The sequence below is a fragment of the Sylvia atricapilla genome, chromosome 3 (genome assembly GCF_009819655.1).
Source record: "Sylvia atricapilla isolate bSylAtr1 chromosome 3, bSylAtr1.pri, whole genome shotgun sequence".
Lineage (NCBI taxonomy): Eukaryota > Metazoa > Chordata > Aves > Passeriformes > Sylviidae > Sylvia > Sylvia atricapilla.
This window is the reverse complement of record NC_089142.1, coordinates 48209102-48222160: the sequence shown is the minus strand read 5'-3', so window position 1 is coordinate 48222160 and position 13059 is coordinate 48209102. Positions and strand designations below refer to the sequence as shown.

At 36.7% G+C, this 13059-nt stretch overlaps 1 protein-coding gene and 1 long non-coding RNA gene across 5 annotated transcripts in view; both read right to left on the bottom strand.

Moving 5' to 3' along the window:
• The window catches only part of LOC136359053 (uncharacterized), a 945479-nt gene that overhangs the window by 852724 nt on the left and 79696 nt on the right, over positions 1 to 13059 (bottom strand). The gene's annotated exons all lie outside the window — the stretch shown is intronic.
• The window catches only part of NT5DC1 (5'-nucleotidase domain containing 1), a 123282-nt gene that overhangs the window by 44492 nt on the left and 65731 nt on the right, over positions 1 to 13059 (bottom strand). For all 3 annotated transcript variants that reach the window (XM_066315304.1, XM_066315306.1, XM_066315307.1), the window contains exon 7: positions 2 to 176. In XM_066315304.1, coding sequence (XP_066171401.1) covers positions 2 to 176 — 175 coding nt within the window. The remainder of the gene's footprint in view (position 1; positions 177 to 13059) is intronic.

Genomic DNA, 13059 nt, shown 5'->3' with positions numbered 1-13059 from the left:
CCCAAGAACGTGTTCACACAGAAGCCTGCAGTAGTCACTGTGAGAACTGGTAATTAACAGCAGAATCTTCCCAGCATTCTTCAGTTGTTTCAGCCACTTTTTTACAGACTCGGGACATCTTCGTAAATATTTGTCTGGATGATTTTTCACTTCTGGGAAATACATCCCACAGTCTTCTAAAAAAATTAAACCATAATTATGTTATCCAATCCTGCTCACAAACCACTTAATCCACACAACAAACATCCTTTTATGTGCAAACAACACAATTAAAATAAGGCAAAGCAAAGTTTAAAATTTTCTCTGGACTGTAACATAATATAAACCAAAACCTCCAATCAAACCAAGAGGATTCACTGTGGCATAAATAGGTGTGCATGACTTTTCTCTTTTATTGTGGTATTTTCATAATTATTTTGTTTGATGTTCTTTTGCTCATAATAGTTAATAGCAAAGAAATTTCAGATTATAGTTTCATGAAGGAAATAATTATTTCTTTTTGCCTTTGCTCAATTTTTGGATACTCAATTTGTGATTGTAAAATGATCTAAATATTTAGAAAGTAGTAAGGGCCTAAAATTCCAAGAACACCTGTTCACTTACTTCTGACACTTTACATTAGCATTGACTGATCAGTAACACCCATTTTATTTATTTTTTTTTTTGCATTTTTCTCAAGTAGCACTTTATCTATGAAAGGTTGATAAACTGGCAAAGACTCGTGAGTATTTGGACTACTAAAAACAGATGCAAAAAACTTCCCTGTTCCAATCTGAGCTTCAATAATGTTCTTTTTGCCAAATAAAACAGCAATAGAATTTTGCAAATACACTTGGAATGTAAGATTTTTAAAAGTGTGCAACAGCACTAACTTGGCAGTAAAAGCTACCTATTCATTAAAGTCACCAATAAGTATTCATCTTGTTATAGCCCATAGCTGCTTTACCAAGACGTCAAATTAATATATTTCCCTATATATTTCCTTTGTGCTCAAATCTTCTATAACCAAAACTGTCAAGCTAGTTAAAGGTTTAAAAAGAAATATAATAATTGTAGAGACAGAAATGATACCAAGTATTTGGCTCTCAGTCTGTGTGTGTTATAGTATAATGAACATCATCATAGCTTATTTTTCTTCCAGCACTTGTTCTATATGCAACTGTCTGTGGTCAACTTTGCTGAATGATTTAATAAATCCCAGACATTACTTAGCCCTCTGGTATGTGAGTAATGCTGTTCTCTAGTTTGAAAAAAATATGATTTAAACCACTTGAACTTTAGCTATTTAATGGAAGGGAACATGCCTGTTTGAAACAGTAGTATCAAAGAAAGACTGAAAGATGCTGGGTGCTAAACATAACACTACTCCATACACTACACATTCAAACATCTGCAGATGGCAGGGAACAAAAGTCTTCCAAAAGAAGTTTCAAATTTGCTGTTATTCCTAGATAGGAGGAAAAATGTATTATTCTGTACTACAACTTGACAGATTTCTTCCAAAAAAGTGCACTGGTATATCTGAGGAGGGTCTGTCAAACAAAATCTCCCAACTCACAACCAGGCCACTCTTCCAGTTCTTTGCTGGATTAAGGTCAGGCTATGTAACAGTGTCTACCAGGGGAATATGAGCCTGTTTCTGCAGATGGTATTATGGGATGCCATGACATTTGCCTTGAGAGCTAGCCAAGAACAATGATATTTTTGATTAAACAAAGCAGATTTATGAAAGGTTTCCTGTTGTGTTTTCCCTCCTTCTTTCCTGAGGCATGAATATTGTTTGGGATGAGCAAAAGAGTTTCTAGGAGCAGAAACTGCATTTTTTTCCTCCATATTATAACTAGCAATAATATTTCATATGTTACATTATGACAATTTTTCTTTTTGGTGTTTTGGAAAGTGCACATTAGTTGAGAAGGAAGGGGGGCACAAGCAAAACAGGCTTGCCATTAGCTCTCATAAGCTCAAACCTTTAGAATAAAGATGGCAAAGTTCATTTATATAACCAGTGACCTATCATTCTTATCACTCTCACACAAAAAGATCTGTTTTACTCCTGAACATTCTTTGTTTTTCTATCCTTTGAAATGCTTTCCACTGCCTGTGACCATTATCTGATGTGCAGTTTAAAGCCTTTGAGTTAATTTAATCAAAACTATCTTATTTTTCCATAGCCCGTACAGTATCTTCTATGTGACAAATCTGTCCTATTTGGCCTTTGAGCTACATCTGGAAAAGGTCAACAACTCTGGGTTCAATACACAAGCTGAAAGAGAGTCTTATTCTAGCTCTCTATCTAGACCCTGAAGCCCAGCTGTTAATTGCAGACAAACAATGAATCAGTTCTTGACACTGGGATCTGAAATTTGCCTTTGGGCTGTTTGCCATATCAGGCAGAGGCAGCTCAGAACCCTCATTAAAGCATACTCTGCTGCAATTAGGCCAGCATGGCCCAGGAAAGCAGAGTTTGACCTAATTCCTAACATACTATTGCATCGGGTGAAGACAGTTTGGTGGAATACAAACTCATACCTGTAAATGAGTTTAACCACCAAAGCTTGCAAGGTTTGATTGAAAGCCAAATAAAATAAAAGCCAAAAAACTTGCTCATTAACCCAGAGCAGGAGCCAATTTGGAGGAATATAGCAGAGCCACAGGCACATTGTTGGCAGAAAGAATTGTAGAAGCTTTAACATGTGATGGAGAAATATTATCATGTCAAGACTTCAAAATCAAAAGGAATCATTTTCTAATGACAAATGAAGCCTTTTTACCCACTATGCCATACGTTTCACTATGTTTTCCTAAAGCAAACAAACAATAAAAATAAGAAGAAAACTCTTATGCAAAGCACAAGTGAGAAGTCAGAAAAGAAATAAATTTATCAGAGTCAACAGAGGAAAGCAAAAATGAGTTAACAGAAATCAGTGATTATGCCATAACAACTGTCATACAGCTCCATTCTTGAAAAACAAAGTAGTAATTAATCAGAATAACACTGGTCTGGAGAAATAAGAGATTTCTCTAGCCTGTAAAACCTCCCTGGTAATGCTTATGGGGCATCCAAACTGGAAAATACTCTTAAAAATGGAAATATAAGCAAACTTTAGGAAAGTTGTTTTGGTCCACAAATTCAGTATATCAAAGTGGGGGACTTGTGGTCACTGCCAGATCCAACTGATAGTTCGTTATCTGTACACTACCTAAAATAAAATCTCTCCTTTTTATTTCCCCTCTCTGTTTTATGAATATCACTTAACATATAGCTATATGACATATATTAATACATACCCATAAATCAGTGAAAGCAAAACATTTAACAAAACAACTGTCCCAACTTTCACCTCAAATTCTTTGTTGTTTTCAGTTACCTTCAAGCATGCCAAAGCCTTCATTAGTAACCTCTGTCTCTTTGGCAATGTGAATATTTACACAAAATACAAATAAGTATTTAATAAATGAAAATTGAAACAAGGACATTCTTACAATCAACATAGCAATCAACATATTTACCCCCTGTGATTTTATGAGAAAACTTAATCCAATGATGTGGAGCAGGAAAGTGAATATCTAAGCATTTTATACACAACATTGGAATGCATTATGTATATTTTACCATGGAACAAATGCAATTTTTTTATGTTTATTCTTGTAACTAAACAACTTGAAGTTTATCTCAAATATCTGAATGACTGGAATAGCAAATTAGCAACTAGCCTCTGTAGCGATTTATAATAATCTTCCAAATACACTTTTGAAAACAATTATTGATTTTGCAGGCCACCAAGTATCCTTTCAGAAAAAAATATATACTCTTTAAGCTGAAGATAGAAATAGAAGTAATTAAAATGAATTGTCTAGAACCACCATATATTAGAGTTGTGCCAGAGCCTCTTACCAGATCAACGTCCTGGTGTATTTTCAAAGCAGTATCATTTCCTCTGTCTATATTATCAGAGGCTCCTTTAGTGCCCACTTTGGAGTTTGTTTTTTCTTTATCTGACCTTTTAATTTGAAATTTAATCTGACTTTTAACCTGACATTTATCTGACATTGCCTTGACTTGCAGTTTAACTGTGTGTAACAGAGTTGTGATAACTCTATGTTATGGGAATTATGTAGCTGGAAATGCTGGAAAGGCAGCACCCCCAGACCATACTCAGAGAGGGGCTGTACAATGCTTGTCATGTCTTCCAACACAGATAATAGTCCAGTCTTTAAGCCAATGGACCCTCCTCTACTACAGTCACCAAATTACTTTATTGAAGTATGCAGTTTGAATATTCTAATATAATACTTTTATTTGTGGAAAAAATAATTATGGATTTCTCTTGTGCTCTGCATTACACTGCTTCTCCCTGGCAGGGTCAATTCACACCCACTGGCTCTGGACCCCTTTGGAGTCAATGTCTCTAAATCTGCACTGCCAGGACACTGCAGTTTTCATCCCTTAACTGCTATTTGGATTTTACAGTGGGCAAATGTTCAAGAAGCACCTTTCTGGCAAGGTTTTAGTCCAGAACTAAAACACAGGAACAGTGTATTTCTTAGTATTGTCACTGCTTCTAAGGGGCACCTACTTGATTAAAATAAAAATAACTTATCTGCTATTTATACAATTTAGCTAAGCAGAGAAGTATGAGGCTAAAAAAAAATCCCTAGAATTCAGCCAAGAAAAATAAACTTTACACTGCCAATTCATAGCTTGTATTTAGTGGCTTTAACAACTAACAATCTCTTACAATGAAAGCAGTATTTGGGAATGTGAGTTTTCTCTCTTTTAAATTCAAAGGCAATATGAAAGCTTAGCTATTTATACCTGTAGCCAAATTCTCTGCAGCTCTGCCATGAGAAAGAAGTTATAGTTATTCCCTAATTTTTGTCTTAATGCTGGCTTGCAGGTAACAGTTATTAATTTGATTAACAGAGTGGAGCTGCAATAAACGCTACAATCAGCAATGATACAGACAACTATATTCATTGTATATTCCTATCCACTGTAGCCTTGTAGCACTTCAGATTTTTAGAGTAAACAGACACTTCTTTGACCATTTTTGCTGTCTTCCTCTCCTGTCTAAATAAACTAATCTAACAGCTATAATGAGCATTCAACAGAAACACAAGAAAAACCTCATCACAGAGGATTCTGTAAAAGAAACTGAATTTCATCTAATGAGTGCAAGTAGAAGAGAAAGAGAGTGATGGTTAAAATTACATCAGGCAAGTTGTCTTTTACTGTCTTTCATTTAAGCTGAAGTGTGTGTTCTGGTAGAAGCAGCAGAAGCAAAACGAGAGACAGAGGGAAGGAAATGTTAACATAAAGCAAGATAAGAAAAAGATAATAAAGGGTGGCGCAGGAATTACTGGACAAAATATGGTTAGATTCTGGAGGCCTGGGATGAGGCAGATATCAGGAACAGGGAGCAGCAGGAAAAGATAAATCATCCTCTCCTTCCCCCAGGAGATAAAAACTTTTAAAAACAGAGTAAAAGGATGACAGTCCTGGAAGATAGGAGGTTAGGAAGAGGCAAATGTCATAAGAGCAAAAATGAAGACAGATATCAAATATTTTGAGCTTTTTTCTGCAATTGCCCCAATTCTTTAGAAAGACTGAGAAATTCTTTAGAAAAACTCTGCCATTTCTTAAGTTAGTAAATTTTGCAAATCTCCCCTGGTTGTAGTCATCTGTAATGTCTTATTTTCTGATAGGTTTTTCTGAGTTCTTCTCCCTACCTCATTCTTGTGGTATTTGTTACTTGCAGTTTCCCACTGCCCATTAGTCTGTTCTTGAAGTGTGCATGTGGCATCTATATAGGAATGCTATGTAGGAAGGAAAATAATTCGGCTTACAGCTCTTGGTCCATCTGTACTCATTTGGAAAGTTTGCTGCTGTAGACCCAGAGGCTGGAATTAACACCACTTGTTGTCAGTGCACAGTCTCTTGGGAGACAAAAAAGGATTATTTCTTGTTTTAAGAAAAAAATATTGTTTTTCTAGAATATAAATATATACGTATCTCTGTTTGTGTGATCGTGTGCACATGTGCAAATACAAGCGGTAGATAATGCTGCTGCTTCCAGGAAAAACATCTTTGAGAACTTAAACTTCTTTCTTACTGCAAGAAGTGCCTCAAAGTAGCCGATCCATTCAAAGCTTCAAAAAGAGTTTCATCTCTTCCCCAGAGCTATTTTAATTTGAGATCTCAGAAGCAGGGATTACCTGTAATGTCTTCTTGGTGGAGCAGGACAGCTGAGGAAGATTATTAGTTTAATAGCAGCTGTAGTCTGTGTCATTGTAAGACATCTACCTACTGTATTTTATTTCTTCATTATGCACTTCATTTCCACACCAAGCATAAAAGCACGTTTTCCACAAGCCAATGAACTCAAGTAATCATCATCAGATTCATAAATAAAATGGTACTTGAATATTTTACTTCCTGCCAAATTAGACTGCACCAGCATGCTGAACAGATCCCATTTCCTACCTACTTAGCTGCATTCAGTTGAAAAAAACTATTTCCTCCTTCCATCCTAAATTGTTTTGCAGTTTTTTTAGGATGTCTTTACCAGGGGATGTATTTTGAAGGTGTGTGAATTGACAACAGTTTAACAAATATCTAAGTATGCAAAATTTGTTGGGAAAGCAGGTATTGAGTCCAAATAGTTGTAATGCACATAGAAGAAAAAGTTTTTGGGGAAAATCTTGCACAGCCTTAAAGTTCTGGGCTGCCCATGAGAGGTCTTTGGGTCTACTCCCTGCTACACCGGGGGAAGAAGGAGGTGATGTTCAGCTAAGAGATGTCATAGCAGTAATAGCTTCTAATTTAGACATTAGGACTTCCCTTTAAATATAGCTAAAGGTTCTGTGCTATTCCTGACAGCCTTTGTCATGGGAACCTCACCTCAGAAAGGAGGGAGACTGGTGGTTCCTGCCTTATAATATTAAGCCAGAAGAAACAACATCTGCTCTTAGCTTCCTTAGGAAAATTTCTAGTCAATCAGACTCTTTTTCATTGGAGACCTATCTTTAGCCACCAAAGCATTTCAAATTTTGCAGTAAATTTCTCATGGGCCACAGGAGTAGAAAATAAGTAGAAGAGGAAATGACCCATGAAATATTTGCAGAGGTGATGTTTTGTGTGTGTTCTGCTAAAATGTTTCCTTTAGTGTATTAAGTGTTTACATAGCACTGCAGCCGCTATTAATCCAAGTAGTCATGTTTTTCCTAGCCCACCATGGACCCTTGCCTTATGGTCACCCCCTTGAAATAAATCAAGGTGAGCACAGAGTTGTCATCACTGGAAAACAGTTTACTATTTTAGAAAATGAGGTCTATTTCTGCCTGACCAGAGCTGGATATTGCTAAAAATACTGAGATTAGTTCAAATATTTGAACTAATTCTGAGAATGTTAATGTTACATGGGCCGTAAACTTCTTCTCTAACCGATACACAGGCAAAAGAGGCTGATGAAGGACCAGTTGATCCTGTAGTTCAACTGGTAATATGTGATTAGTTCAAAACTCAAGTGCCACATGCAAAGGGCTTACACTGTGATCATAAAAATCCCTACTTTTCTGAGAACACAGGAGGAAAAGTTGTTCCCTTCATTTGATTGGACATCCTAATATATGTTCCCTATTTATAAGAGTGCATTATTAATAGAATGCAACTTTATCCTTAATACTGGTTTGGTTTTCATTTTTCCTCATATTTCCTACCTCTTCTCTTCTGTCAGATTATTTTTTTCTCTTTTCTGTCCCATTTCTGCTTCATTTGTATATACAGGAGCAGCCTGAGAGATACTGTTTTGTAAGAGCTACTCATATATCTGCCACAAAAGGTAATCCTTAGCTACAACAAGCTATTCACCTCTCATGTTTATGACTGCCTTGTGTTTACACAAAGTTACCAGTCATGTGCTTTCTGTGATCTCATTATTTTTAGAAGTAGTGCTCAACAGTAACTACTCCTACAGTAGGTGATGTACCACCTGCTTTTATGCTTACCATCACTTTTTAATACATAAAACAGAAACCTTACTCTTCTTTCCTGGGGTCTCTGGCTACCCTGTTAATAGGGCTCTCAAATCACACACATATCAAGTGCTTTTCATGGTTCTTGCCTATGGAGCTGCATAAATCTGGCTGCAGAAGTATATTTTCTGTCCCTGTGTATTAAAAAAGTATTAAAAGGAAGATGTACCAAGAAGGGCCACCAGGATAAGGCTCAAAGAGCTTAAAAGACAAGGAGTCAGGGAACATTCAGATTGCACAGTGAAATGCAGTATAAAGGCATTCATTGATCTCTACGAAGGCGGCACAGCTGGAGGAAGCAAGGCCTCCACATGTGCGTATTTGCTCTCCATCTCAATAGTTCAGCCACACGGCACTGGAAAGAGAGAGAGCAACTTCCCCGAGCAGCAGCTCATCCTTCCCGGCGCTCCGTCCCTCCCCGGTCCATCGGTGCGCTGGTGCCATCTAGCGAGGGCCGCCCCGGGAGCGGGAGCCCCGCGGCACCGGCACCGGCGGCTGCACCGCCCTCGCCTCAAAGCACCGACACCGAGGCTATCAAGAACCGGCACACCACGGCTGTCGGGAGCCCTGCTATTAATTTTTTTTTTCCTTTTCTCTAGTTATTGAAACCTTTTTTAATTTCTAGACAAAACTTTCAAAAGACGGAACAGAACTGAAACGTGCAGTTCCACAGTCACAAATGGTAGTGGTCCTCAAACAGCAAGCGTCAGAGGTCAGGACAGGGTGGGGGGGGAATGCTTCATGGAAAACACTGGGTGATTTAACAGCTTAAACAGAAATCCAAGACGTAAATAATAACAGTCTTCAAACATCTAGAAAGCTCATGACTGGGGAGGAAAAAAAAAAAAAAAGAAAAGAAAAAAAAAAAGAAAAAAAAAAATCTGTCCTCTGAGACCAAGGTCAAGGAGTCAAGAAGTAATAATCATACACTTTGGTCAATTTAGATTAGAAATAATAAGAAGGTTTCTGATTTGAATGGTACTGATGCACTGGAAACGCTGCCAAGGAGGTTGTATGATCTTTGTCAGTGAAGGTTTTTTTTTAAAGAGGCCAGAAAGCCACCTGCTAGGAACACCTAACCTACCTTTTTTGCAGTGATGTGTTAAATGCAAGTTATTTTCTACAGTTCCTTAAAGTACTGTGATTACATATAACCAATAAATACACACCCCCACCCACCTCCATTGCTTTAATGAGTGATGCTAGTGTTCACGTTTACCAATGTGATATGGATGATGACACTTATGGTCCATCAGAAAAATTTTCTAGTAGGTAGCAAGAGGAATGAATTCAGTAAAGAGCAGCAGCACAGCTCTGTTAACCACAGTTTTTGCTAACCTGTACAAGAAGACTGAGTCTTATCCAACCAAAAGAGATACAGACTGCTGACTTCATGCTACTTTCATTGCAGACCATCCCTTTCCCATTCGTACCAGGTCATTTGCCATAGCAAGGTTGAGAGAGGAGCACTTCCTAAAGACAGTTTCATGAGCACAAAGACTCCATTATTTTATGGCCAAGTGATCAGCTTGACAACAAAGAAAAAAAACTGCTTTCCAGAAATTTAATAAGATGCACAGCCTCCATTAAGAATGCTTGAAAAATGGCACAACTAAACGAAGTTATTTTCTGCAAAGCTTGTGTGTTCAGAATGGAAAAGAAAAAATTAGTTAAAATTATACCTAAAGCGCTGAAAAGATCAGTGCTGGTCAAGTTGTCAGCAAGAATTTTGGAGTTCAGAGTCCAAACAAATTTATAACTAATATAACTAACATAACTTATATAACTATTTAAGTTATGAAGAATTGTTTTTTTCTGGGTGCTCTGTTTGTGATTCTATGCTCTTATCTCTCCTGGTTTGATTCTTCCCCTGTTTTAACATTATTCAAACAACACATCAAACAGATGAGAACTTTTGACTTTCTGAGGCCATTTTTGTATGGATCTCTGCACCTACTAGCAGGAAATTCTGGAAATTAAAGCCAATTTATATATTTGATATAAAATAATAGAATCATAGAATGGTTTAGGTTGGAAGGGACTTTAAAGACCATGAAGTTCCAAATCTCCCTCAAAATATTTACGTGACTATAGGGTATATCTTACATTTAATAGTGTATTTACAGAGTGTATCCAAAAATGCTGCTGCTGTTTCTGCTGATGCAAGCTTTACAGGACTCAGTATTTCAGGTTTCTTGCAGTGGCTGGCAGACCTGGCAGTGGGTGGCTGGGAACCTCCCTGCTCATTACAGCACTGGGCACTCCTGGGCATGCTGCTCTCCTGGGTGGGTTGGCTGTGGAGCAGGAGAGTTTCCATGCACCTCCAGCATCAACAGCCCTGCTCCAATTTTCTTGCTCTCTCACTATAGCCTCAATTACACAGTCTGATGGGGAAAAGCAGAAAGCAAGTGCCTGGTTACCATTTGAACCCTTATTAGGCTGCAAGGAAGGAAGCCTTGCCATTCAAATTCCACTTACATGGGCCTTAGCTAAACAGGATGGAGTATTTATGAAAGCAAAGACTGCATGAACAATTCATATTTGTATATTTAAAACGTTTGTAGAAGCAGTTTCCACAGAGCAACAAAAAGTCTTCCCTGAATATTTATGAAGAAACCAGATGACACACAAACAGCTCTTTTGTTTTCCAGATTGTAGGACTGCTTATTAAGTTTCAAGAAAACAGACATATAAGGAGACCCACTTCTCCTTTAGTCTTTAAATTACTATGCCTGCCAAAGCCAATGACACAGGCACACCATGTTTGCATTCAGCACCTTACATTCTGCAAAAATGAGACAACACCCTCATTCCTTTATTTTTTTTGGACTGATACCTGAACATTAATGTCAGCTTCTTGTGTTAATATAATTTGTTGTACAAGCTTTCTTTTATTAATACCTTTCTGCTGGAAGAAATGAATTGAATATGGAAATGTCTCTAGAATGAATGCTGGTTTTAGACAGTTTATAGTGATATAGGACACAAAGTATGTTTTTTTCATTAAAACACTCCTATCAGGACCAATGTTAAATTAAATCAGCAATAGTGGCTACACTACAGCTGGTTTTAAAAAGGAATTTCTCTTCTTTATAAGGACTCTAGAAAGGCAAAAAGAAGGACAAGTAATATTTTCTTTTTCCTTTTTAAGTGCAAATTTTCAGGCATTAGAAACCATTTGAGTATTAAAGACATAACTCTGTCTGACAATAGCATAGCAGATATATGCCTGAGAGATATATTCTCTCAAGAATTTGCTCATATCTGTATTCATTGCTAAAAATTGCTATAAAACAAAATCTAATTTGCACATATTACACACATGCATGTAAAATGCATTTGTAGAGAAAGATAAATACACTTATACGGAAAATACCATTATTACCATTATAGTTTTAAGTTTATGGGCTAGGGGATAGAATAAAACAGTAACTATACTTAAAGAAACTTTAAATTATACATAAAGACTTCAAGAATCTTTAGGGAAAGGACTATAAAGTCTTATGTGCTCATTTTTAATTGTTAGGCATTTGAATTACTTATGGCTTTTTCCACACATACAATCATTCTTCTACAGAAATGCATTATTACAAAGTATGAATACATCACATGTTGTTATGAAAAGAAAAATACAGATAGTTTATAATAAGAATTTTCTTGGAATTTTTATTAAACCTCATGCTCTTACATGATTTGCTCACCAGAAACATTGTGGTAATAAAAGTCCTTCTTGGTCGGTATTTGACCATAGGTAACATAGTAACATATTTTATAGCTTGATAGAAGTATGCTTCCTAAGGATTTTTCCATAGTTCCATGACAAAACTGACTTCATAGACACACTGAATTCAGTGGCATAAGAGTTTACAAGGATCTTATTCCCCTCAATACAAGAGACTGAGCATCAGCTAATAGTATTTTATTGTCACAAAAGACACAAGGAGATTTTGCTCCTACTCATGCTCTCATTTTAATTTCTGTTGCAGATGATTACAAGGGATCAAATAAGCAAATCTAAGCATCTGGCAGATGAGAACCTGTACCTGCTTTCTTTACTACCTCATTTAGGCAAGTGTTTTATTTCACTGTGGGGACAGTTTCATGTACACATATACAATCAGTCACTCCATCTCACCTGACAGGCAGTAACTTTTTATGCCATTTGCAAGCTCAGCAACATGCCCCATGTAACACGCCAATCTAAAAACACCTTTCACATTGCTCACCTGGGAAGTTTAAACTCCTCCTTTCCAGCTTATTTAAAATATTCTTTGCTTGAGCCAAACAAAATGGATATAAAGAAGACTGCAGGAGTCTTAGACCAGGAAAAGTATTCTGGCTTATTAAGTGCAGAGAGCTAAACCAAACAGGTGGCAGCATTTCCCCACAGTGCAGTAAGAAGCTTGTCTGAGTGACTAACAATCTTAGGCATGCAAGAAACACTTCAATTGCTGCCTACAAATTTTGCCTACATGATATGTGCCTCATGTTTTGTCCAGTCAATCTTATTTGAATTGTAAGAACATGTCCAAATTTTAATACAGCAGAATTGGGAATGATTTGAATCATGATTGGCATGCTTACATGCCATTTTTTCTTCTAGCTTGACAGCTACAAATAGCTTTACATTATATATATTAAAAAAAACCCCAAAACAAAAACAAGTGCTTTCTACATAAAGCTTTCAAAATTACACCAGTTATTATTCTTTAAATCCACAAAACTTGGGAATGCAATGAAATACTGTCGTAAAATGAAAAGATTATATATAGGGAAGATGGCATTCAGACCAAGATGGGAAGGTAGGTCTGTGGCTCTTTGCGTTCACTGCAATTACATTTGAGTATTTCTATGAACAAAATATTTTTTTAAAGTAAGATAGAGTAAGTTTTTATAATAATTTTACAGATTATAGATGCCCTCATTACAATAATGTAATTAAATTATAACTCTGGATTTAAAATCACCAAGCACTGGCTCTGCTGAAACACCAGAGGGAGCAAGTTTCACAGTGGTGTGAAT